The 25,364-nt window shown below is 39.7% G+C and overlaps 1 protein-coding gene across 1 annotated transcript; it reads left to right on the top strand.

Annotated features, from left to right (window-relative positions):
• Window positions 1–979: 979 nt before the first annotated feature.
• TM9SF2 (transmembrane 9 superfamily member 2) lies at window positions 980–25,064 on the top strand (the record flags this gene model as incomplete). Its single annotated transcript, XM_010153888.1, has 16 exons — window positions 980–1,047; window positions 2,084–2,177; window positions 2,847–2,974; window positions 7,665–7,794; window positions 9,399–9,523; window positions 10,410–10,521; window positions 12,175–12,254; window positions 12,345–12,453; window positions 12,578–12,710; window positions 12,949–13,068; window positions 15,551–15,608; window positions 16,231–16,390; window positions 18,001–18,152; window positions 19,188–19,299; window positions 19,903–20,074; window positions 24,409–25,064. Coding segments are annotated over 16 exons (1,821 nt in total), but the record flags the coding sequence as incomplete, so codon positions are not given.
• Between the last annotated feature and the right edge of the window lie 300 nt (window positions 25,065–25,364).

Genomic DNA, 25,364 nt, shown 5'->3' with positions numbered 1-25,364 from the left:
AATAGATGGCTTGTTGTTGAAAGGGAGAGCTTGTTCCTGAAAGTGCTCACCTTCCTTTTGCTGTCTCCAGCTCTTGTCTGATTGCACAGTAAGACAGTTCAGTATGTTCTCCAGCTAAAAACTGCTGTTTAAAAATTGGGGTGGGGGATGTAAGTCTTTTTTTGCTGTTTTAAACACTTGAATTGGTTTGTTGTGTAAGCAGATGACTGACAAAACCAGCATAAGGTAAACAGTTGAAGTGTATTGGGTCTGTGGGAGTAGAATAAGGGAAGGGGTTTTGACATTAAGAGCAAAGAGTGAGAGACTTAACCCTTTCTGTAGCAGCAGGCTACCCGATCTGTAATTAACGTGTATAGACCAAACCAGTCTGAAACCACAGGAGATTGAATTTCAGGTGCTTGCTCAAGAGTTGCTGGAGTTATTGATAAGCTTTTGTAAGAAGGTAAATGTGGATTTTTCTTGCCTTCTCTTTGGAAGGAGCTTCTGTTCAAACTTCAGACAGAGTATCTGTCTGAATACATTGTTTAAATCCTCATACTTCAGTTTTCAGTTTTCAAATAAAATTGTGGACCAGCTGAATTATGGAGAGAAGTACTGATCTCATCCATCCTTTTATTACACAAAAGTTGCAGTGATGACTAATATGGCTCTAACTTGGTACATTAAACTCAACCACTGGCAACGGTGGTAATTGTATTGTTCTTGTGCATGATTTCTTGCTATCCTGTAGTTTGAATGGGTTTGTTAGCCTTAAAGTGTTTTTGTCATGTGATCACTGTTTTTGTAATGGCTAGATAGTGGTTTATTTATGCTCTCAGCAGATACAGTTCTCACACAAGTTCCTACATTTCAAGACGTATAATTACACAAATCTTACTTTTTCAGCTTTGCTTTACCTTATTCACACAAATCTCTGTAAATATCTGTCAGAATTGAAGAAGTGCTTTAATATAACTGCTGATTATCTCCACTCTTACAGTCTGGAATCGAGCTGTTTGTGAACAGGCTTGACTCTGTAGAGTCTGTCCTCCCCTACGAATATACTGCGTAAGTATATTGTACTGTTTATGTCATTTTAGTTGTCAGTTCTTCCAAAAAGATGAGTTTAACTTATCTTAATGTGTACCAGCACATTCTTTAGAAGCAGTGCATGGATTCATAGGCACTCATGTAGGTCAAATCACTGCTTTAGAGTAACTTAAGGTTAAAATGTGTGTGTGGTATCTACTCTTCTGCATTATCTTTTTCATTTTATAGATCAAAGTATTACTGCTGTCTTAAGTAGCCTGTAGCCAGATGAGTTAAAGTAGTAATGAGGTGTGAACTTTCCATCAATTATCCTAATGAGGTGTTAAATGTTTTCTTGGTACATGTCATAGGCAGTGACAAAACGTATCAGTACCCGGTGCAACTATGTGAAGTTGTTGCTTCAAAGAATATTTTGGCTGTTAGTACTGGAGAGTGTTTAGTTGCACTAATTATGGCTACATTTTAATGAACACAAATGTGATATACTTGAAATTAGGCTGGAAAAACTTGGAGGATGTACTAATAGATGCGTCTGAATAAAACTGCAATAACCTGTTTATTTAATAGTGCTTGTTGTAAAGGAGCTGTTTGGTGGGGCGGGGGGGCAGCTCTTTCATTCCTCCTGCCCACCCAAGAATCTGGCCTGCATGCTTTTCTCTCAGGGCTGTCATCAAACTCTATATGAAGGTTTAATGCCTGGCTAAAATTGCTGTGCAAATAGGCAACTTCTAATTACTTAAGGAAACTTGTATGCTGTTGTGTTTAATATAAACCGAGTTCTGAAATAGCTGATAAAGAGATTTGCTTGTTGGTTTTGTTATGTGGTTTGTGGGTTTTGGTGGCTGTGGTTTCCCCGCCCCCCCAGTAAATTGGGAAAAATTGGGACTGCTATTTTCACACTTTGCTTTGCAGAGTCAAGGAAGAAACTGTTGTCTAGAAGGAAGGCTGTGTAGCTAGCTCCTTTACTTGTGATGAAGGTGTTGATTTGCGAACACTGTTTAAAATTTGCAGCTGAGAATATTTTATTAACTTTTGTATCTTTTCTCTAATTCAGGTTTGATTTTTGTCAAGCAGAAGGAAAGAAGCGTCCCTCTGAAAACCTTGGCCAAGTATTGTTTGGAGAGAGGATAGAACCATCTCCTTACAGGGTTTGTGTTCTGGCGAGGGGCGTTCAGTAACATGTATGTTCAGATGTAATCAAAGGAGATCAGAATCTTGAAGGTCCTCCTCACAAGGGCTTTTTCTCAACAAGCTTCTTTTAACCTAATTGTAACTATGCATTTTGCATCATGAAGCTGTAGCCTGAAATGATGAGGTTGTCTTCTCGCTTTGGAACCTGCCAAAACCTGATTTACACTCCTCAGTTGTCCCCTTTTTAGAGGGAATTGAATATTTTTTACTTCTTGGAACCAGACCTGAAAATATTGCAGCTGTAAAATAGAAGAATTAGAAATTATATTAGCCAGCTTGTCTGTTCTGGTGACTGAAGCTCTTGCTTTCTCCAGTGTACATAGTGGGAGGGAAAGTTACCAACTGACTCTGCCTGAGACAGCAGAAAGTGAGGTCAAATGACCTGTCTGGTAAATCATTGCAGAAAACAGGTTTTAATCAATAACAAGGGCCCCTACAATGGTCACAGGAGGGTTTTATAGCACACACTGATATAGAAACCTCTTCTGCAGAGTTAATATACATAGTCTTGGTAATTTGTTAGGTGTTTTTATTGTATTGGTATAGGCAATTATAAATGTATAGGGGAAACCTGTTTGTTTACAGCCTTTTTGCTCATAAGTATTTTGATGGGTTTTTTCTTATAGTTCACCTTCAACAAGAAGGAGACATGCAAAACTGTTTGTACAAAAACATATGATACCACAAAGCCAGAAGATAAACAGAAATTAGACTTTTTGAAAAAAAGTATGCTACTGAATTATCAACATCACTGGTAAGTTGATATCAAAATTCACGGATTGGTTAGCGTGGTAGTGATAACCCTATTACCCTTCTGTTCTTGTAAAAGATTTTGTATTGTTTGTTTTCTTCATAAAAAATTTCCATTACTTGAAGGATAAGCATTGGGTGTAACGGAAACGAGCCTGTTTCCAAACATAAAGCTTTGTGTAGTTTTTGTGCTGCTGTTGTGCTTACTGTAAAATTTTGCTGTTTCTTTGCACCTGTAAATGTAGAATTTGATCCTGCCTTAGCCTGGGAAGTGTCTTAAGGAACTTTCACTCTATTGCTATGTGGTCTTTGTTTTCCTCAAGAGCCTTTGCGTTCCCCTTCAAATGTTGTGCACAGGAGATAGTGGTTCAGAGAAAGTTTTTTGCATTTCCGTTACAGGATATGCAAGTGAAAGGTGGCCAGTGTGGAAATTAATGAAATAATTTGAAGGGATGCATGGACACTTGGTCCTTTCCTGTGTCTCAGTTCCTCCGTAACCATCTGAGTTGTCGTGGAGCATGCTGGGGCTCTGTTTCTGCTTGGACATTGAGGTCCTCTTTTGATGGGCATTAAGTGTGTGGCAAGGCTGAACCTCATGCTGATTTTCTGTTAGGGATTAGTGATGCTCTGCACCCACATCCAAGAGCTGGGAAATGTTGGTCAACAGGTTCCATCTTGCTGTTGGAAGTAGTCAGCCACACTACCTGCTTTTGTATAGAGGTTTGTAGATTGGCATGCTGTGCATGAGTGCGTTTTCTACTGCTCTTGGGAAGCGATATGGGATATCCCTTTTTAGGAATAAAGTGTGGCTCACTGATGTAACTCTTTCTGGGAACCTTTTCAAAATTAGTGTAGTTGGAAGTGGATAGATTAGGTCAGAAGGGTTCACAGGCAATAGCTGTATGTATATGTAAGTGAACCAGGAAGTAATAAAGAAACCCTGAAAGGCACAGCTGCAGGGATTCAGCATGTATTTGCCTAATGCTGAAATAAGTAGAGCTTCAAACATGCTGGATTTGCTTATATTCCCATTAAATACTGCATATATTTATAATATTTACACCACTTAGAATTTCACTGATGTGTGTTGGTCGGGTATAGGCTTCAGTGTGCTGGTTTTGGTTGGTGTAGAGTTAACTTTCCTCAGCGTAGCTAGTATGAGGCTGTGTGTTGGATTTGTGCTGAAAACAACATTGCTAACGCTGGTTTTAGTTGTTGGCAAGCAATTTTTATAACAAGTCGAGGGCTTTTTAGGTTTCTGATACTGTGCCTGTGTTCCCTGCTTCTTCCCCACAAGAGAGGGGACACAGCCAGGACAGCTGACCAGACTGTGACCAAAGGGGTATTTCATGCCATCAAGCATCATGCTCAGTATATAAGTCAGGAGGAGTGGGCCAGGGATGGGGCTCTCAGGGGTCTGGCTCTGCTGGCTCTTGGATTCTGGCTTACGCTAGCCATGGCTCTCGTTGTTAGGGGACTGGCCGGGCATTGGTGGTGGTGAGCAGATGTATCATTTGTTTGCCATTATTATTACATATTAATTGTATTTTCATTATGTATCATTAGTAATATTGTGAGTATTATTGCTACTATTGTAGTATTGGTATCATTATTTATTTTCAATTATTAAACTGTTCTTACCTCAACCCATGAGCTTTCTTCTTTTTCCTCCAATGTTCTTCCCCATCCCACTGAGGGAGGTGGCCATGTGGCTGTGTGGCGTTTAGTTGCTAGCTTGGATTAAGCTTAAAAAGTTTGTGTATGTCTTGTAGTTTAATGAAAAATAGTGAAAAATAGTTTACCAAGGCTATGTCGCTCTTTGAAAGAGATTCAGCTTTTTTAGGAAATCCCAAAACTTAAGCTGTTGATTCAGTTCTCTTTCAGTTTCTGTGTAAAACTAATCACACAGAAATGTACTTTAGACTGTTTTTTCCCCATAGGTTAGATTGTTTTACAAATATACTTAGTGTATTTAAGTGTGTTTTTGTAGCCTGTGCAGCCAGCTTGATAGGGCTGTTCTGATTTTAGTGAGATGCAGTTCTGTTTTTCAGTGTGAAAACTTCCCTTTAAATTTAGGGAACTCTGTACACGTTCTTATAATAGCACTTCGACTCTCTGGGCTGTTTTTTTTACTAGGCCCAATGCCCTAAAACTTTAGAACCAGTGGCCCGAAGAATCCCCGTTTATGCCTATTCTGGTAATGATAGTTCTCCTCAGGCACAGCTTCACAAAGTGGAAGTGGCTGGATTTTGTGCTGAACAATGCAAGTCCAGGAGTATGGTAGAGGGGTATGTTGTACATGGATCAGCAAGATAGCGTAAGTGAGGATTTAATAGAGCTTTAGTATCCAGCTTCAGTTTGTCATAAGATTCCTGGGGAACACAGATGGTGCAAAGTACTTTTACAGGTTTAAAAGGCCCTTAATAAGATTAGGAGTTGACATGCTGAATTGGACTCTGCAGCTGTAATGATATCTTGGCTGGCAGTGTTCATCACCAGATGTTCTTGAGAGACATAGAAGAACGCTGTTGTACAGCATATTTGTCCCACGTGTATAATCTCTTCCAGTCATTTTAAATTTGAAGGTTAACTGTGTAAAATGATTTGCCTCTTAAATGATCAGTTTGTTCCAACATTGCTGCTTGAAGGCAGCTCCGTATGCCTTTGCTGCAGAGGATGCAAAGGAAAGCCTTTATCCCCACCAAACTCAATAGCAGTAGGTTATTGCTTTACCTGGTTTTGATTCCGAAATGAGAATACTAACAAAAGCAACAGCCATCTCTAGCATACATTATGGAGGTAAAATTCCAGATGTGATCCAAGTATAATGAATCCGCATCTGCTAATCAGCAGCTTAATGGTGCCCCATAGTATCGTGGTGAAATGAGTCGGATTTGGTTGGTGCTGCTGTTGTTTGCAATTCTGATAGTCTTTGGAATATCCCGAGAACTTGGAAACTGTGTTTTTAGAGGGCCTGTCATCACATCTTCCACACTGTCAGTATGAGCCATAAACACTGCTACTAGTCTGTCTGGTAGCTAATGGGAGGGATGGCGCTGATCTCCTTACCTTTTGTGAACAAGGGCACCACGTACCACTGCTCTCTTCACCCCCGTCTACTGCTGTGCTTTAAAAAACAGTGCTGCTTCAGAGACTGTTACACAACAAACTGAATAATGCTTTGTTGTTATCTGAAGTCATAATTCCTGTATTTTATTGGGTATTGAAAAGTACCGGATGAGGTGTTTGTTAACATTAATAGGGTAGTGGTTATAACGATGAGGCATTTAATTGTAAAGGATGTTCAGCAGTTTGATACGTTTTACAAAAATGTGTGGTGTTAACTTTCAGTTGGATGTCCTTTTTTTTTTTTTGTCTAGTGATGCACAAAGTGGCAGTTGTCTCACATCTTAACGTGTGAAGTTTCTTCATGTGTGAAGTTTATTAACAGACCTTTAAAAACATACCTTGGAGTAGTTAATGTTGCCCAAAGGGCAGCTACTGAGTTTTAATTCGTCTTTGAATTATTTTCTTTTGGGATTTATCTTTCAATTAGTTAAGACACTTTGTAACACAAAGAAACAGTTGTTTGGGGTTGGTTTTCAGTCATTCCTTTTGCAGAGGGACAGGTCACCGTGTTGCTATCCTCTATGTATAAAAGTATATTTTGGATTTTGACATTTGTGCTGTTCGTAGTGTGTTGGATACTATTTGTATCTTACTGTCTTAGGATTTTCTGCAACTCGTCTTTGGGGGTGTGGGATTCCTCCACAAATTTTTCATTGAAACTGAACTATAAACCTGAGCTCAGGACCTTAAGTTAATATAAACATAAATCTTGCGAGGCGATACTATAAAGGCAGCAGGTAGGCATGGAGAAAGGTTTAAAAGTGATTACTTTCCCAAATGTGTGGTGGCTTACAATTATTTTGCTCATGTAAACCATGTAGTTAAAATATTCCATACTCTCAGGGAACTGTAACTGAGGTCAACGGTCAGGAATTCACTTTAATAGCAAAAAAAAACCCCAAACAAACAAAAAAACCACCCAAACCAACCAAAAAAGTCCACAAACAACAACAAAACCTTTGCACTTCATCTTTAATGCAAAATAAAAGTTTAAAGACTGTCATGCTGAATGTATTTTGCAGTGGAAGAGCAGTAAGGAAGCTGGAGAACTAATAACCTGTGCGTGCAGGGAAAACTTTTTATTTTGTTCTATCTTGTACTTGAATTTATCAAGGTCATTTTAGCTGGTTTAATGTATGATTTTGGCCATTTTTAAAGGCAAAATAATCAGCTGTTAAGTTGTTCTGATTTTGGAGTGGGAGAGTTTTATGTATTGGGCTATATTTGTAAGGGGACTTCGGAATCCAGTCCAGTGAATAGAATGTTTTGTTGGCCACAGAGTAAGCCTTCTGTTTTAAGACACCTTCTGAAGAAATATTGAATACAACCCCCCACCCCCACCCCCAAAAAAGATAGTTTCCTTTAAAGAGCTACGTGCTTATATCTCATCTGGAAACTTTATTAGCAGTCGGTGCAATTTCATGAGTCAAGGTCTGAAAGAAGTATTGTTCTTGTCGTTAATCTTCCCATAATGAACGTGACAAAGTTAGATTAACCAGTCTGGGTTTGTTTCTGTTGCGCTCTGTATTTTGGAAGCTTGTGAAATGTCACTGTGCCATTTCCAGGATTGTGGACAACATGCCTGTGACCTGGTGTTACGATGTTGAAGATGGCCAGAGGTTCTGCAATCCTGGTTTTCCGATCGGCTGTTACATTACAGAAGATGGCCGTCCAAAAGATGCCTGTGTTATTAATGTACGTTTATTCAATGATAGTTTTTTATATCCCCTTTTTTTACTAAGTTAAAGACTGGCATTTCTCCTACGTCCTGTTGATGTGGTGGAGTCCTTATTATTTTAACAACCCTTGTTGCCTAAAAGTAGGTAAGCGTTTTGATCTCTCTCCAAGTACCACAGTTAGTAAGCCTCACCTAAGCTTGTCCAAGACCTCCGTCTCTTCTGTTGCATAAGACAGAGGGAAGAGCTGAACATGTGTAGCATTTAGTGCCTGTAAAGGGTGACAGACCAGAAAAACACGTCAACCTTCATTGCCTAAGAAGCCTTAACATTTGAAGGCTTGGACTTTGTTTCTGTGGGATAGAAGTGTTTTCATGGAGGCAGGTTTGCATAGACATGTTTGTACCTCTGTTGGTAATTCGTACGTCTTGAAGGACTGCTTTCCCTAAAACTATGGGGGCTAACATAAGAAGGCGGTATATAAGAAGTCTTAGTGAACAGAGCTTCTCCTGTGAGAGACAGAACTGTTGGGTTTACTGATGGAGGTCCAGATAAATGCACTGTAATCTTTATGGAGATGATGACGCAATAGAAAATCCAGGGTGTCTTTAGATTACCACAGACCTCCTCTATGGAGAGGTCACTTGGAATCTGGAATAGATTTTTGATTTTACCAAAATTATTGGTTTTACTTAATGGATCTTACCAAAGATGATGGTTTCTGCAGTTTCTAATTTTGTTTCCTTTCCTCCATAATGAAGTGGTTTCAGAGGCTCCATGTGAGTGGATGCTGGAAACACATTTATGATCAAATATGTAATCTGACAATATTCTTTTAATCTTACTTAAACACTTTTTTTGAATAAAAGGAAAATAACCTTTGGAGGAGTAACTGAAGAACTGTAGATGAACGCTTTGTTTGTATAACTCTTCTTATAACTATGGTGCTTTGTAGAAAGTGGTGGGAATAGAACCCTGAAAAAGCACTAATTGCGCCTCAGTAGACAATAATGCTGGTGATTTAATATCTTCTTCAACTGACTAAATTAGAAGCTGATGTTTCCGTTCACCTGAGACTTGTATTCAGCATTCTTGGCTGCTGCTTGCCGTTCATCCCTGTGCGTCTTTGGTTTCAAATGTCAAGGTGGTTCTGTCACAGGGAGCAATGATTTGCAATGTTTGTCTTGGAAGGTTCCGTTTAATCTATGAAAAATATACACGTTGTTTTAAAGTAGCTGACATTTATGAAACGCTTCTGATGTGAAAGTTGGCATATAGTTATCTCTTCAGTTTGCTACTTCAATTAAATAAAATGGGACACTTTCAGTTACTGAAATATTTTAATAAATACATTTATAAATACACTTTATATTTAAATACATTTTTCTGGTTTTTATCTGTAGCAGACAGTTCTTAGCATTAACTTCTCTAGTTTGTCTTTTTAATGCAAGGTTTGAATGCAAAGACTTCACTGGCTTTCTATTCCCAAAATCCCACATTGATCTTGTAGGAGAACTCTTGACAGAAAACACGTACATAGTCTAAAATTCCGTTACATAAGCTTCTGCCTGAGGCTTTTGGATGTTGTCTTTGATTGTTTAACGTCATCTTCTATCATTGCAGTCAGAATTTCATGAAAAAGATACTTTTTATATCTTCAACCATGTCAACATAAATATATATTATCATGTTGTGGAAAACGAAGCTCTGGGAGCAAGACTAGTTGCTGCTAAACTTGAACCAAAAAGGTCAGTACCTGGAAATAATTTGTCATCAAACAGTGGTCCATCCCAAGATATTTGCTTTGATTTGGGGGCCTGTTGCTAGTCAGAAATACTTTCGGATACATGGCTTGTAGATTAGCTTTCCTCTTGACTGATGTAGTCTAAGGTAGGACACTAAGACCATTTAGAATCATAGAATGCTTTGAGTCAGAAGGACCGTAAAGAATTCGATAGATCCATGTCCACTATTTCCTATTTGGTCCCAAAAAAAGAAGATAAAATAAAACCTGGAAGTGGTATGTGTTCAGTGAAGCGACTCTCATTTCCCTACTGGGGAACGCTTCATCTTGTGACGGAATAGGCCACCAGTGCCTGAGGCAGGAGTAATGGGAGCACCACGTTTGATGTCTTCAGCAACTGGGATTTGAATGGAGTGATTTCACGAGTACACTTGTCACTTGTCTGTGGCTTTTGCACAACTGATGCCTGGTTTGTTATTTCTTAGCATCTTCTCTTTCTTCTGTATTCGTGGTGTAACGGGGCTTGTTGTATTGGTGCTCCAGCATCATGATTAAAGTGTCCTTCTGACAGAAGTTAGTAATTCTGTTGTCACTTTTTGGGTGCTTTGGAGGTTCTTAGCAGTGCTCAGACTTCCTTAATTTCTCGTACTCTCCTTTGGAGACTCTGCTTTCTATAGTTTCCACCTTATAAGAGACAACTTTCGTTTAAAAAGTTCAGGTATCAAAAAGTTCTGTGCTTATCATACATTCCCTATGAGTTCTGAAATTTATGAGGCACTAAGAACAATTTTTATATTTAAGGGGAGAATCCTGGATGAAACTGATGCTTTCGTAAGATTAATTAAGGGTGTTGTCAGTGCAGCAGCTTTCATCCTGTATTTTTCCTGCAGTTATAAGCATACTCATCCAGACAACCCTGATTGCTCAGGAGTACCTATGGATATAAGTAATAAGGCTAACGGAGAAGTGAAAATTGCTTACACGTACTCAGTTTCTTTTCAGGTAAGTACTAAGCTCTCTTAAAATCATACATTAATACTCTGAATTATAAAGATGGACAACTAAAATTATCTCAGAATAGTAAATTTGTGGGTTTAAATTTTTATTTGAACTGGCATGTCGGAGATGGCTTGGGATTTAGCCACACGCTTTTCAATTTTGCCTACCACCCCACACACTTTGAAGGTGAAATGCAGGTTTTTAAAAGAAGTCACACTTTTCACATTTACCTAGGTTGTCTGATAGATAATTTTTCAATCCAGGCTTTTAAGTCTGAGTAATTGTGTGTTTCAGCAAATTACTGTTGTAAGCAGGTTGAAGATGATAATTTTCTACTCTCCTGCTGCAAATCCTTTCTTCTTCCCAAGATCTTCCTCCCATGGAAATGTGCAAAAGAGTAGGAAGCTGATATTCTGGCCCTACAAGGAAGCTGGGGGGGACTTTTTACAAGGGCCTGTAGTGACAGGACAAGGGGTAACGGGTTTAAAGTGAAAGCGGGGAGGTTTAGATTGGATATCAGGAAGAAGTTCTTCCCAGAGAGGGTGGTGAGGCACTGGAACAGGTTGCCCAGAGAAGCTGTGGATGCCCCATCCCTGGAAGTGTTCAAGGCCAGGCTGGATGAGGCTTTGAGCAACCTGGTCTAGTGGAAGGTGTCCCTGCCCATGGCAGGAGGGTTGGAACTCGATGACCTTTAAGGGCCCATCCAACCCAAACCATTCCATGATTCTATGTTCCTCCATTCTCTATTAAAAAGCAGAGGAGCAGTATATCAGGCAGCTGCAGTGATTCTTGAATATGTGTCATTCTAGTCACATGCAAGACTGGGTTTTGGTGGTTTTTAATAGTTTGCTGGACAAACTGTTTCCCAAAGGTTGTTATTGAAATAACATCTTGTCAGAAAGACACCAAGTCATATTTATTAATTGACACGAGTGTTTACGGTTTATTTAATAGCAATCCTCAGGCTGATCAGCACTGTTTATTCCTTTTTTCATGTGTATGAAAAAACCCCAAATAAAAGCTCATTTTGAAGTGTTTCTGATGAATGAATATTCAGTCTGAATAAGTATAATCCCTTGAAATGCCTGAATGAATAACTTGTTTTCCCCTACTAACAATGTAAGGTCTGTAGTGTTGTCTCCTTACCTGTCTTGCAGTATAAACTGAATGTGGCTGGATTGGTAGTTGGTACTGAAACGACGTTGTGTGATGGTGAAGGATAATTTGGACAGAGCGCTATCTAGAAAGTGGAATATTAATGCTGGAGACTATGGCAGAGCTTAGTTTCTCAGTGTCTGTGGTGTTGACTTACGTGTGCTAAAAAAATGCATGGTCTTTCATTATTCTGCTAGTCATTTGCATTCCAGATGAATTGATGTAATTCTTGAAGGACGGAAGCACAATTAAATTGATTTGATAGGCCTTTGTGTCTTGAGAAGACATTGGTGCTCAGTACTATTCAGAAAATATTTTAGTTTGGATTCGATGGTCAAATCTTTGGGTTCAGTAGCTACTATTAAACTATTCGCTTTACAGCCTGCAACATGACATTTCCCATTTGTCATGGGATTTAAGATTGCTTTTCATGAACATCAGCTTGTAAATTTACTAGTTGGACACTGACTGGATCTGAAACCTGTGTGTTTACTTTTTCAGGAAGACAAGAACATAAGGTGGGCATCAAGATGGGATTATATTTTGGAGTCCATGCCTCACACTCACATTCAGTGGTTTAGGTGAGAAGAAAGTTTGTCTTCGAGTGTACTCTGCTGCAAGGGTTTACGCTGCAGTTCTAACACTGGTTTTGTTTGTTTGTTTTAATTCAGTATCATGAATTCCTTGGTGATTGTACTCTTCCTGTCTGGAATGGTTGCGATGATTATGTTGAGGACGCTGCATAAAGACATTGCAAGATACAATCAGATGGATTCCACTGTAAGTCTAAAATGTACCTCCGAAAGTTTATTTGGAATGTAGCTTTTCCCAGCTCAATGTATTTCTGTAACAGGCTATTTAAATGGCACTCTTCCATATTAAAATAGGTGTATTTCCTTTACAGGAAGATGCTCAAGAAGAATTTGGCTGGAAACTGGTTCACGGTGATATTTTCAGACCCCCAAGAAAAGGAATGCTGTTGTCCGTTTTTCTAGGCTCTGGCACACAGATCTTAATAATGACTTTCGTTACCCTGTGTGAGTAATAGAGTGGGGAGGAGTCAGTTGAGTACAGATGATTTTTCGTTGCTAATTGCGTGGTACTAGTAAAAATAGCGGTATAGTTTTTGCCTACAGATTTCTTAAAAGCGTTAAGGTTAGAAACAGCTGAGCTGATATAGTAGACCTGTAGCTTAGCGTACACAGATAACTGATGTACTTGGCTTTCAGCCAAACCCATAGTTACTTTCTAAAATCCTCCATCTCTGCTTCCTAGTTTTTGCTTGCCTGGGATTTTTGTCACCTGCTAACCGGGGAGCTCTAATGACCTGTGCTGTAGTGTTGTGGGTACTGCTCGGAACGCCAGCCGGTTACGTTGCTGCCAGATTCTACAAATGTGAGTAAAAGTTATTGAAAATGACAAGGATTAAGTTCATTAAAGTAAATTATCATCACAGAACTGATTTTTAATTTGCAAGTACTGTTTGTAGTTTCTCTCAGGGCAAGTTCCCGAGCGACTGAGGGAACTGGGCTTGTTTAGCCTGGAGAAGAGGAGGCTGAGAGGAGACCTGATCACTGCCTACAACTACCTGAAAGGAGGTTGTGGAGAAGTGGGTGTTGGTCTCTTCTCCCTAATGACAGATGATCGGACGAGGGGGAATGGACTCAAGCTGCGCCAGGGGAGGTTTAGATTGGATGTAAGGAAGAAGTTCTTCACCGAAAGGGTTATCACACACTGGAACAGGCTGCCCAGGGAGGTGGTGGAGTCACCATCCCTGGATGTGTTTAAGAGACGGGTGGATGAGGTGCTGAAAGATATGGTTTAGTGGTGGACAGATACGATTGGACTGGATGATCTCTAAGGTCTTTTCCAACCTAGTGATTCTATGATTCTATGATTCTAAGTTGGAAAAATGTACTTACCATAACAATTGAACAGTCGTGTTTTGATGGGACCGTGCCTAAAGACCCTGAATTGCTCTTGCTACTGTGTATTTATGGAATTGGGAAGCAAATTCCATTTTACTACTACAAAGCTCATTACATCAGACAGTTTTGTACTTCTGTTTCTTACACTTGGGTGGTGGGCAGTGTTAACTCGCATTTAGTTTTAGCCATCGATTTTGCTTGGTAACTGCCCCCCAAATCATGAACCTCTGTTCTTGCATGCCTGAGATGGGTCACCTCTTTTTAGCTAGTCCCTAGGTCTTTGGGAGAACAGTGTTTATCAGGCAGCAGCAGGGGAACAGAGAGAAGGATTATTAACTGGTTTGTAGTTGTAGAAACCAAGGCAGTGGTGTTTGGGCACCTGACAACAGTTAGTTGACACTGTGTTCCTTCACTGATGCCAGCTAGCTATTGCTTCAGGGCCTGCCTACCAACCTCAAATGGTTTGCCCGTTTATCCTCTGGTCTGTTGTAAGGTGAAGCATGCCATTCCACACAGAGCTTGTTTTAATTACCTTCCTCAAGGTAGGAGACTCATTATGACTGAGCGAGCTGGATCTTTAGGAATAATTTAGTTCTGAACATACAGGGCTAGAGAAGGAGTTTATTTCTGAACTTCAGCCTGGCAGTGGGCATTGGAGTGCTTCCTATCGATTTTGTAGTTTTCATGGGGGAAGAACCACTGGGAAAGGAGGGTTAGTATTTTGTAAGGAATTTTTTCACAATGGTAGTGATGTGGTAGTGAACTGTGCCTAATCTTCAAGCCAATTAGGCTTCAATGAAAGGAGAATTTAGCACTAAGACCATAACTGAGGACAGAATTGTTCCTTTTTATCACGCTCTATATTTTGTGGTTTTGAAGGTATTGATGGTAAGTTGAATCTTTGACAGAGATGTAGCTAAAAATAATTACATTTTCTATTATTAGGAATCATTTAGTTGATACTTGAATGTTGTGTTTAACTGCTCAGACAGTGAGTGACTGATCCAGAGATATTTTTATTATAACACGAGGTGGTCCATACCCTGTATAGAGCACATGAACATGAATCTTTCTCCTTCTAGTATGCAAATAATGTGAGACAAAAACAAAAATATAACTGAAATGGGTGTTTCGGGTTTTTTTTTCAACACTATTTAAAAAGTGAAGCCTGAGTTGAAATTAAATGGTTAATCTTAATAACTGGTTCCATGTTCTACCAAGATCTTATGAAGAAAGAGAAACTTAATTTAACTCTCTCTAAACATAATCACTTCTGACTCTTGAAGTAAAGAAGCATGTCATTGTGGCAGTGCTCAGATGAAATTCTCAGCTTCACTGAAGTCCAGCAGGATATTTTCATCTGACAGTATGCTGACTAGAATTTTTATCTGTGTAGTACAAATTCAGAAGGATTTTCTTAATTGAGCTATCTTTGGTCTTTTGGTATTGCCACTGCCGTTAAGACTCGAGAACATCACTGCTTCCTGTAAGCATGACTTTCTTGTAAGATTCATAGACAGGAATTATTTCAAGAAAACTGTTAAGCTGGTTTTCATATGTTTAAGTATTTTTTCCTACTGACACCTGCAGTCAAGTGTTGGAAAGCTTAAACTTCTTAATCACTCCAAGTTTAAACTCTTTTTTAAAGACCTACAAGTGCTGCAGATCTGCTTCCTTCTTTTAGCAGTTAAAGTGGTCAGAGACCCAATTTACTTAGTTGGATACTTTTCCTGACCTTGGTCTCAGGCTCTTCTTTGCTTTGAAGCTCTGTGATTAAGCAATGTGCCGAGGGAATTCAGTTTTATTACTGAAGATTGAGTCTACTGTTTTAAACTTGGGCGCAGTAGCACACTGAGTGTTTGTTAGCTAAGTATAACAGGTAAATGGACTGGAAAATTAAGTTATGAGCTTAAGGCATGTTTTGACGACTGTCAAATGTTTCCATACAGCATTTGGAGGTGAGAAGTGGAAAACAAATGTCCTGCTGACATCATTCCTTTGTCCTGGGTAAGTTGAGAATATCACCACGATTAAAAGAATTAGATCGCTTCTCTGACATGCATAGCTGATTTTTAAGTTCCAGCTCTTCAGCTTCTTCCAGAAGCTCCAAGAATATCACAACACTTTTGACAAAGATGAATATGTTAATTGAATATCATCCTTAGGTGTTTCTTTTTACTAAGCATTTGTTTACTCTCACCACATGCAAAGGTTGATTATGATAGTAACAAGTTTTGGACAGGCACACTTTTTCATTGCTTTCTTTTACTCTCTAGGCTGTTTCTCTGACCACGCTGTAGTTGGTCTCACTTTGTGTCATATACTGTAGAACCACTGTGATACATTTTTCTGCTTAATCGCAGCAAGCAGTCTCACCCTGAAGTGTAGTTAAGACAAGTATGTGTTTGAAATTGCTTAGCTGGAACATCAGCTCCTGCTGGAGTTCAGTCCCACTAGCTAGATTAGCAAAGAATTGCTCGTTTGACCTCTTCACTTTAGTACTCTGAGTGTGTCATTTGGTTTTAACAGAGATTTACGCTAAAATCTTAATACAGTGGTATTGTTTTGTTAACATTATTAAATATTAAGGAGTACTTCTGTGCTTTTAAGTGTGCTATGTATTTTTCAGAATTGTATTTGCAGATTTTTTTATCATGAACCTCATTCTCTGGGGAGAAGGCTCTTCAGCAGCTATTCCGTTCGGTACTTTGGTTGCTATTTTGGCACTCTGGTTTTGCATATCTGTCCCGCTGACGTTTATCGGTGCCTATTTCGGTTTTAAGAAAAACGTAAGTCTGTGTGACAAATTGTTTTGTAAGTATGTCTGCATATATACACATGTATATTCTGCATTTCTCACCGTACGGACTAATTGACTAAGGTAGCACCTAAGCTAGTTGCATTGTCAGCCCCAGGTCTGTTCAGTTATTTCAGAGCTGCATTAGATACCCAGTCTTGGTGACCGCTCCAGATAAAGCAGTGATTTAGGCATTTTTATTTTAACCAGCATCTCCTTCATCGATGCAGTCAAGCATAAGATAAAGCAACTTGGGTGTTTCTGGGGGTTCCCCCATGTTTCTTGTTCCTGTCTACTCTCTACAGGGAGGCTATCTTCTGATCAAATTGCTAGAGTTCTTGTGAAATCTCCTTGCGTAATGTCTGCCAAGCAGATAACCATTTACAGAACACTTAACTGGAATTTACTCCTAAACTGATCAATTTTACTGGTCTGTATGAGGGCTCTTTGTGACGCTGGTGACCAAACCTTCCTAACGAAACTGCTTCTTCGCTTTTTGCTTGAGTATTTTACCATGCCCCGCAAACTGAAAGATCTGTGAGTTCAGATGTTTGGGGTTTTCTGTATAGGAAGCCAGAGTACCAGCTCTCTGTAGCTATCATGAAATACTGTCAGGGACTATTTAAGTATCTTAGAAGGCACTTTAAGTTGATTGTAGTTATCCTGTTTTTCTTAACCAGAATTCAGTGGGGTTTTTTTCTGACAATGATGTTGAAATTCCAATAACCCCCTCTGCACTGTACAGAGGCTGTTCCGCTAAGAAAGGATTTGATAAACTGTAAGGCAAGGTGACAGGTGTCACAAATATGTTAAATCAGAAAGCAAGTACCTGGCAAGTATCTATTGATGCTTTTGATGTGATCTTTACGAAAGGGAAAAGATGGCAGAGTATGCATTTGTTTGCCTTAATTTTTTTCTCCCACCATGCTGATCTATGCATGCATGTTAAATTAGGATTTAATTGCTGGATTGAGTCCTCTCCATTTGTAAGTTTACCCTAACGTGGTACTTGGAGTAAATCCTGAAAAACACCATACCGGGGTTTTTAGAAGGGGGAAAGCAAGAGTCTTCACCACCACTAATTGAAAAGCGAGAAATCGGCTCAGGCGGTGTAACAGATCATAGACAGGCAGTCACAGAAAGGGAAGTCCAAAGTGCCTGTTGCTGTGTTGTCAGCAAGAGCCGTCTTCGAGCTTGCTTGCCTAGCAAATCTGGGTAGCCAGGTTGGTAGCGCAGGGAGATGTGGTACCTGGGTATGCGCGTGCTCAAAACAAACAGTAGACTTCTGCCCCCCACTCATTGCAAAAAGAAAGCTTAATTGAAAGTGGGGAGGTTTAGATTAGATATCAGAAAGACGTTCTTCCTGGAGAGTTTGGTGAGGCTCTGGAACAGGTTGCCCAGAGAAGCTGTGGATGCCCCATCCCTGGAAGTGTTCAAGGCCAGGCTGGATGAGGCTTTGAGCAACCTGGTCTAGTGGAAGGTGTCCCTGCCTGTGGCAGGGGGTTGGAACTGGATGACCTTTAAGGTCCCTTCCAACCCAAACCATTCCATGATTCTGTAGGCAGTGCTGTATGTTTAGCAATGTCTTCTTTTCGTTTCAAGGCAATTGAACATCCTGTGCGCACAAACCAAATTCCTCGTCAGATTCCTGAGCAATCATTCTATACAAAGCCGTTACCTGGCATTATCATGGGAGGGATTCTGCCGTTTGGATGTATCTTTATACAGCTGTTCTTTATTCTCAATAGTATTTGGTAAGTTAACCACAATCTATTTGAATTCTGTCTCTCATAAAAGGTGGTAGTCTCTTTGTGGAAAGATTTTCTTTGAGATGCTTTGGCAGATTTGTGGTGATAGAGGGTTACCAGAAGACTGGTTTAACCAAAGTGTAAATGTTAACATCTTTTTTACATTCTGTGGTTTAGAAGATACCCAGGGTTGGTTTTGCTTGTTGAGGTGCATAGAGAAGTGTCTGTGATACGCTTAGCAATTCACAGCTGACCTGCAGTATTCAAGTAGCTAGTTTTCTCGTGCTACTCCTCTGGCTTCATGTGGAAGTGGCTCTGACGCTGACATATGGCATGTAACTTGGAAGTAGAAAAACCTCAAGTCAGTTTTAATACTTACTTTGTAGTTGTTGTTGGGCTAGAAAAGTATTAACTACTCCTGGGAGGAAAAAAAGAATCAAGAACAAATTTTGTGAAATCTTTGCAAAGGCACTGGAGAGTAATTATTTTCAAAAAATAAAGCACCGAAGACTGGTCCAGCATAAGTGAACTCTGAGGTGAGCTCGTAGCGCATTGGAAAACTAATCGACTGTGAGGGATTTGTCTTCCTTCTGGCACAATTTAGTTACTGGATCTCGTTAAACTGTTTCTGAACCTTGAAGAGGTGCCTCTACCCAACGTCGACGGCTACAGCATTTGACACTTCTGGTTGTTTTGCAGCTCTGCCCCTTTGATTGAAATGTGAGGTGAAATCCAAGTTCTGCCTAAGTCAGTGGAAGAGGTCACGCTGACTTCCCTGGAACTGTAATTTCACTCGTTATGCGTAGTTTTAATCCCAGCCGCGAGCATGCTTGGGGCTTGCTTTCCTGCTGTTTCCAGGCTGAGCTGCTGAGGATCCTGTTCTTCAGTTAAAAAAATGAATGAGCCGATTGTGTGGCCACACGCCTGATAGTACTTGGGTAGGGAGCGGAGTACGTGAGGCAAAGGTGATATTACTGAATATGAAGAAATAGGTTTAGCACAGTGCCTGATTTAATTTTTTTTTTTAACTCCCTGTGATAGGTCTCACCAGATGTATTACATGTTTGGTTTCCTGTTTCTGGTATTCATTATTTTGGTTATTACATGTTCTGAGGCTACAATATTGCTCTGCTACTTCCACCTGTGTGCGGAGGTAAGAAATAATTCTTCAGTGTTCATACCTGATATTGTTTTAAGAATGCTTCCAAATCATTTTAAGGCTTTTGTAATTGAAAACAAGTATTCCAGAATTCAACATAAACACCGTTACTAGATGAGATGTAAACCATGTCCTTAAAAATGGAGCAGGCTACTTTTGGCAAAACTTGTAATAAATATTAGAATATTTATCGCACTGAGCATTGCTAAGTCAGGTCTCATCTTTAGGTTCTAACTCCCTCTTTCCTGAAAACTCCCTACTAAGCCATTCACTTTGTTCAATCAAAGTGCATCTGGGACATTGCCTAACCTTGGGGGGAAAACAAAATCTGTGGCTGGCAATAGTGGGTCTAGCTTATTCGGGTTTTCAGATTTTTGCCTATTTGACCTCTAGGTTTCTTATCTGTAATAGTGACTGGTGTAGTTAAGTACTGATGATACGTAAGCTGTTTTCCTGTAGATAAAAACTGTAAAAACTGGTTTAGGGATCAAGTGATAATAAAAGAAGTAGCTCTGCACTCAGTGATAGGGTCTGTGTGTTCGAGGTGTATGGAGTATTACTCATATGTCTTTGTTTTTTCCCCCCTGTCCTTTCTAGGATTATCACTGGCAGTGGCGGTCGTTTCTCACTAGTGGTTTCACTGCAGTTTATTTCCTAATATATGCAATACATTACTTTTTTTCTAAACTGCAAATCACAGGAACAGCCAGCACCATTTTATATTTTGGTTATACCATGATTATGGTTTTGATCTTCTTTCTTTTCACAGGTGAGTATATGGAACCTTAATTTTAAATTTTGAGTTTACCTCTAACTTTGCACAGTAGGATCCTTAGCAAAACTTATCTTGCTACAGGATTGTGAATTTATATGTGTCTTTGATTATTTTTTCCCAGGTGGTGTAGCATTTTGCAGCTCTATGATCACAGATTTTAGTGAAATAGATTAAGTGAGGATGAGGCATGAGTGCTACTAATTTGAGGTGTCGCCTGTAATTGTATCTTAGAAGATGACATCTTTAATGAGATAAATACATCAGATTTCATCCCTGTGCTAGTCATGTGACAAACTCAGTTTTTAAAGTTAGTTGTCTTTGGAGAAACACACTTCAAATCACACACAAGTATAAAGTTACTGTCAAATAAGGGGAAAAAATTGCAGATTTTATGTAATTGGAGGAAAGAGAGGAATAGAAGTTGACAGAGAATACTTTCTTTTTTCATTTGCTCTCTTCTGGAATTCCTTTACCTTCTCTGAGTGGCATTGGAGGCAGACAGAATTTCTTAAACATTTTTTTGGATGTGGTCTTGTCAGAACCTTGTCATCTTTATCGTGAGCTTTTGGAAAAGCACCTGTCTTGGGTGCTTGTGTTTTAGTTTCCCCTTCAAGGAAGTGCGATGAGGTCACAAAATCTTCCTTTGTCATCTTCAGTACTGAAAAGGAATCTTCAGTCTGACACACATATCCCTTCTTCAGTGTCTCCCTTCAAACTCTCACGCATGAAGGCAGCAGCCGCCAACTCCTCAAAAACCTTAAATTCTGTTCCAACAGAACGTTATCTGTCTTGGTGGGCTTTACCCTACAGAACAATATTTTTTTTTCTTAACTATTTTGAACTGACTGATGCTTTAAATAATTTCAAGCTCCACATTTATGGCATTTTAATGATTGCTAAGCCTTTGATGTGTATTGATGCGTACAGCTATACAGGCTACATTTTGAGGCCTCCCAGAACACAAATTGTCATCAGAGCTTTTAATATAGACCTCACTATAAATAGAATTTTCATTTTCACTTAACGTGGGAGAAAAAAATCCAGTGGGAGAACAATTGATGTTTGATGTTCATTTTATGTGTAACTGAATATTAATTTCAAAGACATTGCCACTTCAGTTTAGGAAATATTGAAGTGATTTGTGAACCATGACTGAATGCAGGTGATGGTGAAGAGGAGCCAGAGCCTGCAAAGAGTTTCTTGGGTCATTGCCTGTTAAAGGAGGGAATGGGACTTGGGGGGGGGAACTTTTTGCAAGGGCCTGTAGTAACAGGACAAGGGGTAACGGGTTTAAATTGAAAGTGGGGAGGTTTAGATTAGATATCAGGAAGAAATTCTTCCTGGAGAGGGTGGTGAGGCACTGGAACAGGTTGCCCAGAGAAGCTGTGGATGCCCCATCCCTGGAAGTGTTCAAGGCCAGGCTGGATGAAGCTTTGAGCAACCTGGTCTAGTGGAAGGTGTCCCTGCCCATGGCAGGGGGGTTGGAACTGGTTAAGGTCCCTTCCAACCCAAACCATTCTATGGTTCTATGATTAAGTACATTATATAATCTCTTTGAAAACCAAGGAAGCTGTATTCCAAAAGTGGTTAGTTCTACCTTCACCCTTCTCTTTAAGAAATTCTAACGTGTTTTGGCATTGCTTGTGGATGTATTTTAAGTTACACATCATCTCTACTTCTGTTTATCTGTTGTGTGTAGTTAGCAAGTCACTCTGAGTATTTAGATGAGAGATTCTGCCTCCTTTTTCTCGCTCTGTGTTCATTCTCACCCTGCCTTTCCCCTAACCTTTATTTCTGATCTGGGTTTACTCATAGTCTCATTGAACTGAACTGAAGAATTTAAGAATGCATGATTGTTCAACTGGAAATGAATGTGCACTGCTGTACGTCGATCAATTTTAGATACAGGGCAAACTTAGTCGCATTAAAAAAAATAATTAGGCCTTACATAAGCCTAAGGTCAATTAAATTAGTTTCACCAGCATTTCCAATAGGTAGTCAGCATTTCTGCCCTTAGTAGTAAACTGTTTTGGCCAACCCCAGGGTTGTTTACCCTGTCAGAAAATCATGGGATGGTTTGGGTTGGAAGGGACCTTAAAGACCATCTAGTTCCAACCCCCCTGCCATGGGCAGGGACACCTTCCACTAGACCAGGTGGATGCAGTAATTCTGGAGGGCAGACATTCAAGATAAAGGGGATTTACAATAAATTTTCCATGCTGACACTTGTCTTAGCTGCCTTTCTGCACCTAAGGTACCTGTGTAATTCCCATCTTTTGCCCTTACTCTTTCAAGTCAGTCACTTCACGTGACATCATCTAGCGGCAGTAAGGTGTGTCCGGTGCCTTTGCTCACCCTTTCAGGTTAGGTGCACAAGCGTGCGAAGAAGAGGTGGTTTACTCTCAGACCCCTTTGTGTGCTTTCTGTACCTAACGGGGAGAGTGGGGATTGCAGTTACCCTGTGCAACCTGAACTAAGCTTTCAGAGTCTGTGTGCTTTTGCGTTTTGAAATTTTTTAGTTTCTATATTGAAATTAGAGGAGAATACAGATTAAGTTACCCAAAGGGTTAGAACTTTGAAACATCATATGCTTAATGATTTAATTTTTTTTTTAAATCTGCTTTCCGCAAGATTAAGTGCAAATTACTCTTTAATTTGAGAGAATAGTCCTATTTCTTAAATCTTAAGGACAATTTTGTCTGTTTAGGTTGGTAGGCATTTGAGGACAGCTGTATCAGTGCTCTGAGATTTACTGAAGAACTTTGAGATAAGGTTTCACAAAAGAAGTCGGAGGCAGTGTAAAGGGACAGGCAGTTTTTCCCCAGTTTCTTAAATGAAACCCAGCGTATTAGCAATTTAGCAAAAACTGCTCCCGAAGGCAACTGACTTCCTGTGTCAGAATGATACAGAAGCTAGAAAGAGAAAATGGTAATTGTTGTATCAAAACTGTGCTGCCGCTGCTTACTCGTCCGTTAAAAACGGTCAGTATCAGGAAGGGTTAGGACGGTGCCCTGCTGCGATGTCAGTGTAACACATGCTCCAGGCACTTGCCTCCGTGCTGCATTCCAGGTCATCGATCAGACTCAGCAGGCAAAATACCAGGCAGCTACATGACAAATTTTTGATTCACAGCTGGGACCGTAACTACGTATCATAGTAAATGAGTCCATTAAACGTTAGTAGTTTAGCGAGCGTGAAGGGGGGGGGGGGAGATCCCGTGAAACCATTCATGGTTCCTTCCAAGCTGGTGTAGTGAGTGAGTTGGCACACAGCTTTCCTTGTGCCTCTTATCAGATCTGCAAGACTTGTTGGTTTGGGTTTTTTCTTTAAAGAACTTCCTTGGCTCTTGCATAAGTTAAGGCCATGATTTTAGAAGAGGTACTTGGGGGTAAAAAAAAACCCAGATAATCTTCAGGGCTTTCTTTCCTGTCCTAGTTTTTGTGGGAAACGAAGGTTCCCGAACAGGTGTTGTGAGCTGTGGTTAAGTCCATTATCGTTCTGAGTGAGGCTGGGTTCTGAAGTAATCCGGTTAGATAAGCGATGCCCAACTATATTAACTACTTTGCATTCGAAAGAATGGGGTTTTGTTAAAAACTTCTGTCAGAGTTTCACAAAGAGGGGGTGCAGCTGGTTTTCTTCAGCTAAAAGGATTGTAAGTTAATGAGGGAAACAGTCTTCGTCCTTACATTCCCACTCAGGTTTCCTTTTACGTTTTGACTGTCCTTAAGTATTTGAGAAGTGTTTATTTCTAAGGTAACATATTTTCAGTAGGAAGTAGAAGTTGCACGGTAACGACGCTATGGTTTGAAATTTGTATTAACTTGACTTACGCAGAAAGAAAGGCAGTACTCTGATTTTCCGAGACCTTAAAGCATAACCAAGAAACGCAAACTCCTTTTGATGCTGCCTTTCTAACAGGTTTATTACTCTAATAGTAATATTCCGACCAGCTGAGCGGATCAGGTAATGTGCGGGTGACTGGAAGAAAGATGAAATGGAGCAATATGAAGGAGTTGGACGGGGCAGTAATGAAACAACAAAGAAACAAATGTGTGGGAAGAGAAATAACCCAGAAACCTCTTAAAACAAGAGTCTTCTGTGTGATCAGCTCGGTGATTGTGAAAATAATGGGATACTTTACATAACTGTTGATGGCTGTAAAGACCAGGTACTGTCTGTAACTTTCCATTAGCTGATCTGATGGATGTACGGAAGAAAGACAGCAGAGGGTATATATGTATGGCCTGGTCTGTGAGCTACAGATGGAAACTGATGTCTCCTCTGTCACCTTACCTAATGTGTAACTCTTCTTTTTTTTTTTTTTTTAGGTACAATTGGGTTCTTTGCGTGCTTTTGGTTTGTAACCAAAATATACAGCGTGGTGAAAGTTGACTGAAGAAACCATGTAAAGAATTAACACAGAAGAGGTTTAATCTTCATTATCGTAACTTAAAGACCTGGTCTTGTTGATGAACTTGAGCTTTATCAGAAGTATTGGCTTCCTATTCTTTGAGAATGATACTGAATATGCAGCTGCCCCAAACACCTTTTCCACTAACACGTTTGTATTGTGACTTAATAACCTGTTCTCATTCAGATCTTAATGAAGATCAGAGTTAAGATATTTATGCATTTGTAAATACAACGATACTTTAAAAGCAATGTTAAATTCTAATGGCAGAATAGAAGTGGCTGTATTACACAACTTAATGATACTTCTGATCAAAGTACAACTGTAAATAGTTTTTTTCTAGCTTGGTAGGTGGGATGAATTATTTTTCTTTGAGGGAAATGAGAACTTTTTATTATGCTAACTTTGAAGGATGACTCTTAAGCAGCGTTGCTTTTAGTTTGGATGTGATTTTTATTTTTTACCGGTGTTACGTCCATAAATAATTCCGATTTCTGTGACTTCATTAGTTTCAGTGTTCTTGGCCTTTTAAACTATGTGCCTCTGAGTCCTTGAATTTATAAATTCATAATCTAATAAATATTGTAAAAATGTCTTCAGTGGCTCATTACGTGTTAAGAGGTCGTAAAAATATGTAAATACAGTTATATTGAAGACGGATGCGTAGAGATTGCATAGAGTATTTTATGGCATTTTCTATGGGGTAACGTACGTTGCCACACCCTTCAAGCCGCCAGAAATATTACTTGTGCGACACGTTTGTAACACGCAAACGTGATTGTGGCGCGTGAGAATTTGGATTCTGCACACATCCACCGGAACCACTTGGCAGCATTAACCCAGCCCCTAACCCAGGTATGTTTTCAGAGATTG

This window comes from Eurypyga helias, unplaced genomic scaffold, assembly GCF_000690775.1.
Source record: "Eurypyga helias isolate BGI_N326 unplaced genomic scaffold, ASM69077v1 scaffold5586, whole genome shotgun sequence".
Lineage (NCBI taxonomy): Eukaryota > Metazoa > Chordata > Aves > Eurypygiformes > Eurypygidae > Eurypyga > Eurypyga helias.
The sequence above is the reverse complement of the archived record's forward strand: the minus strand, read 5'-3'. Positions and strand labels throughout refer to the sequence as shown.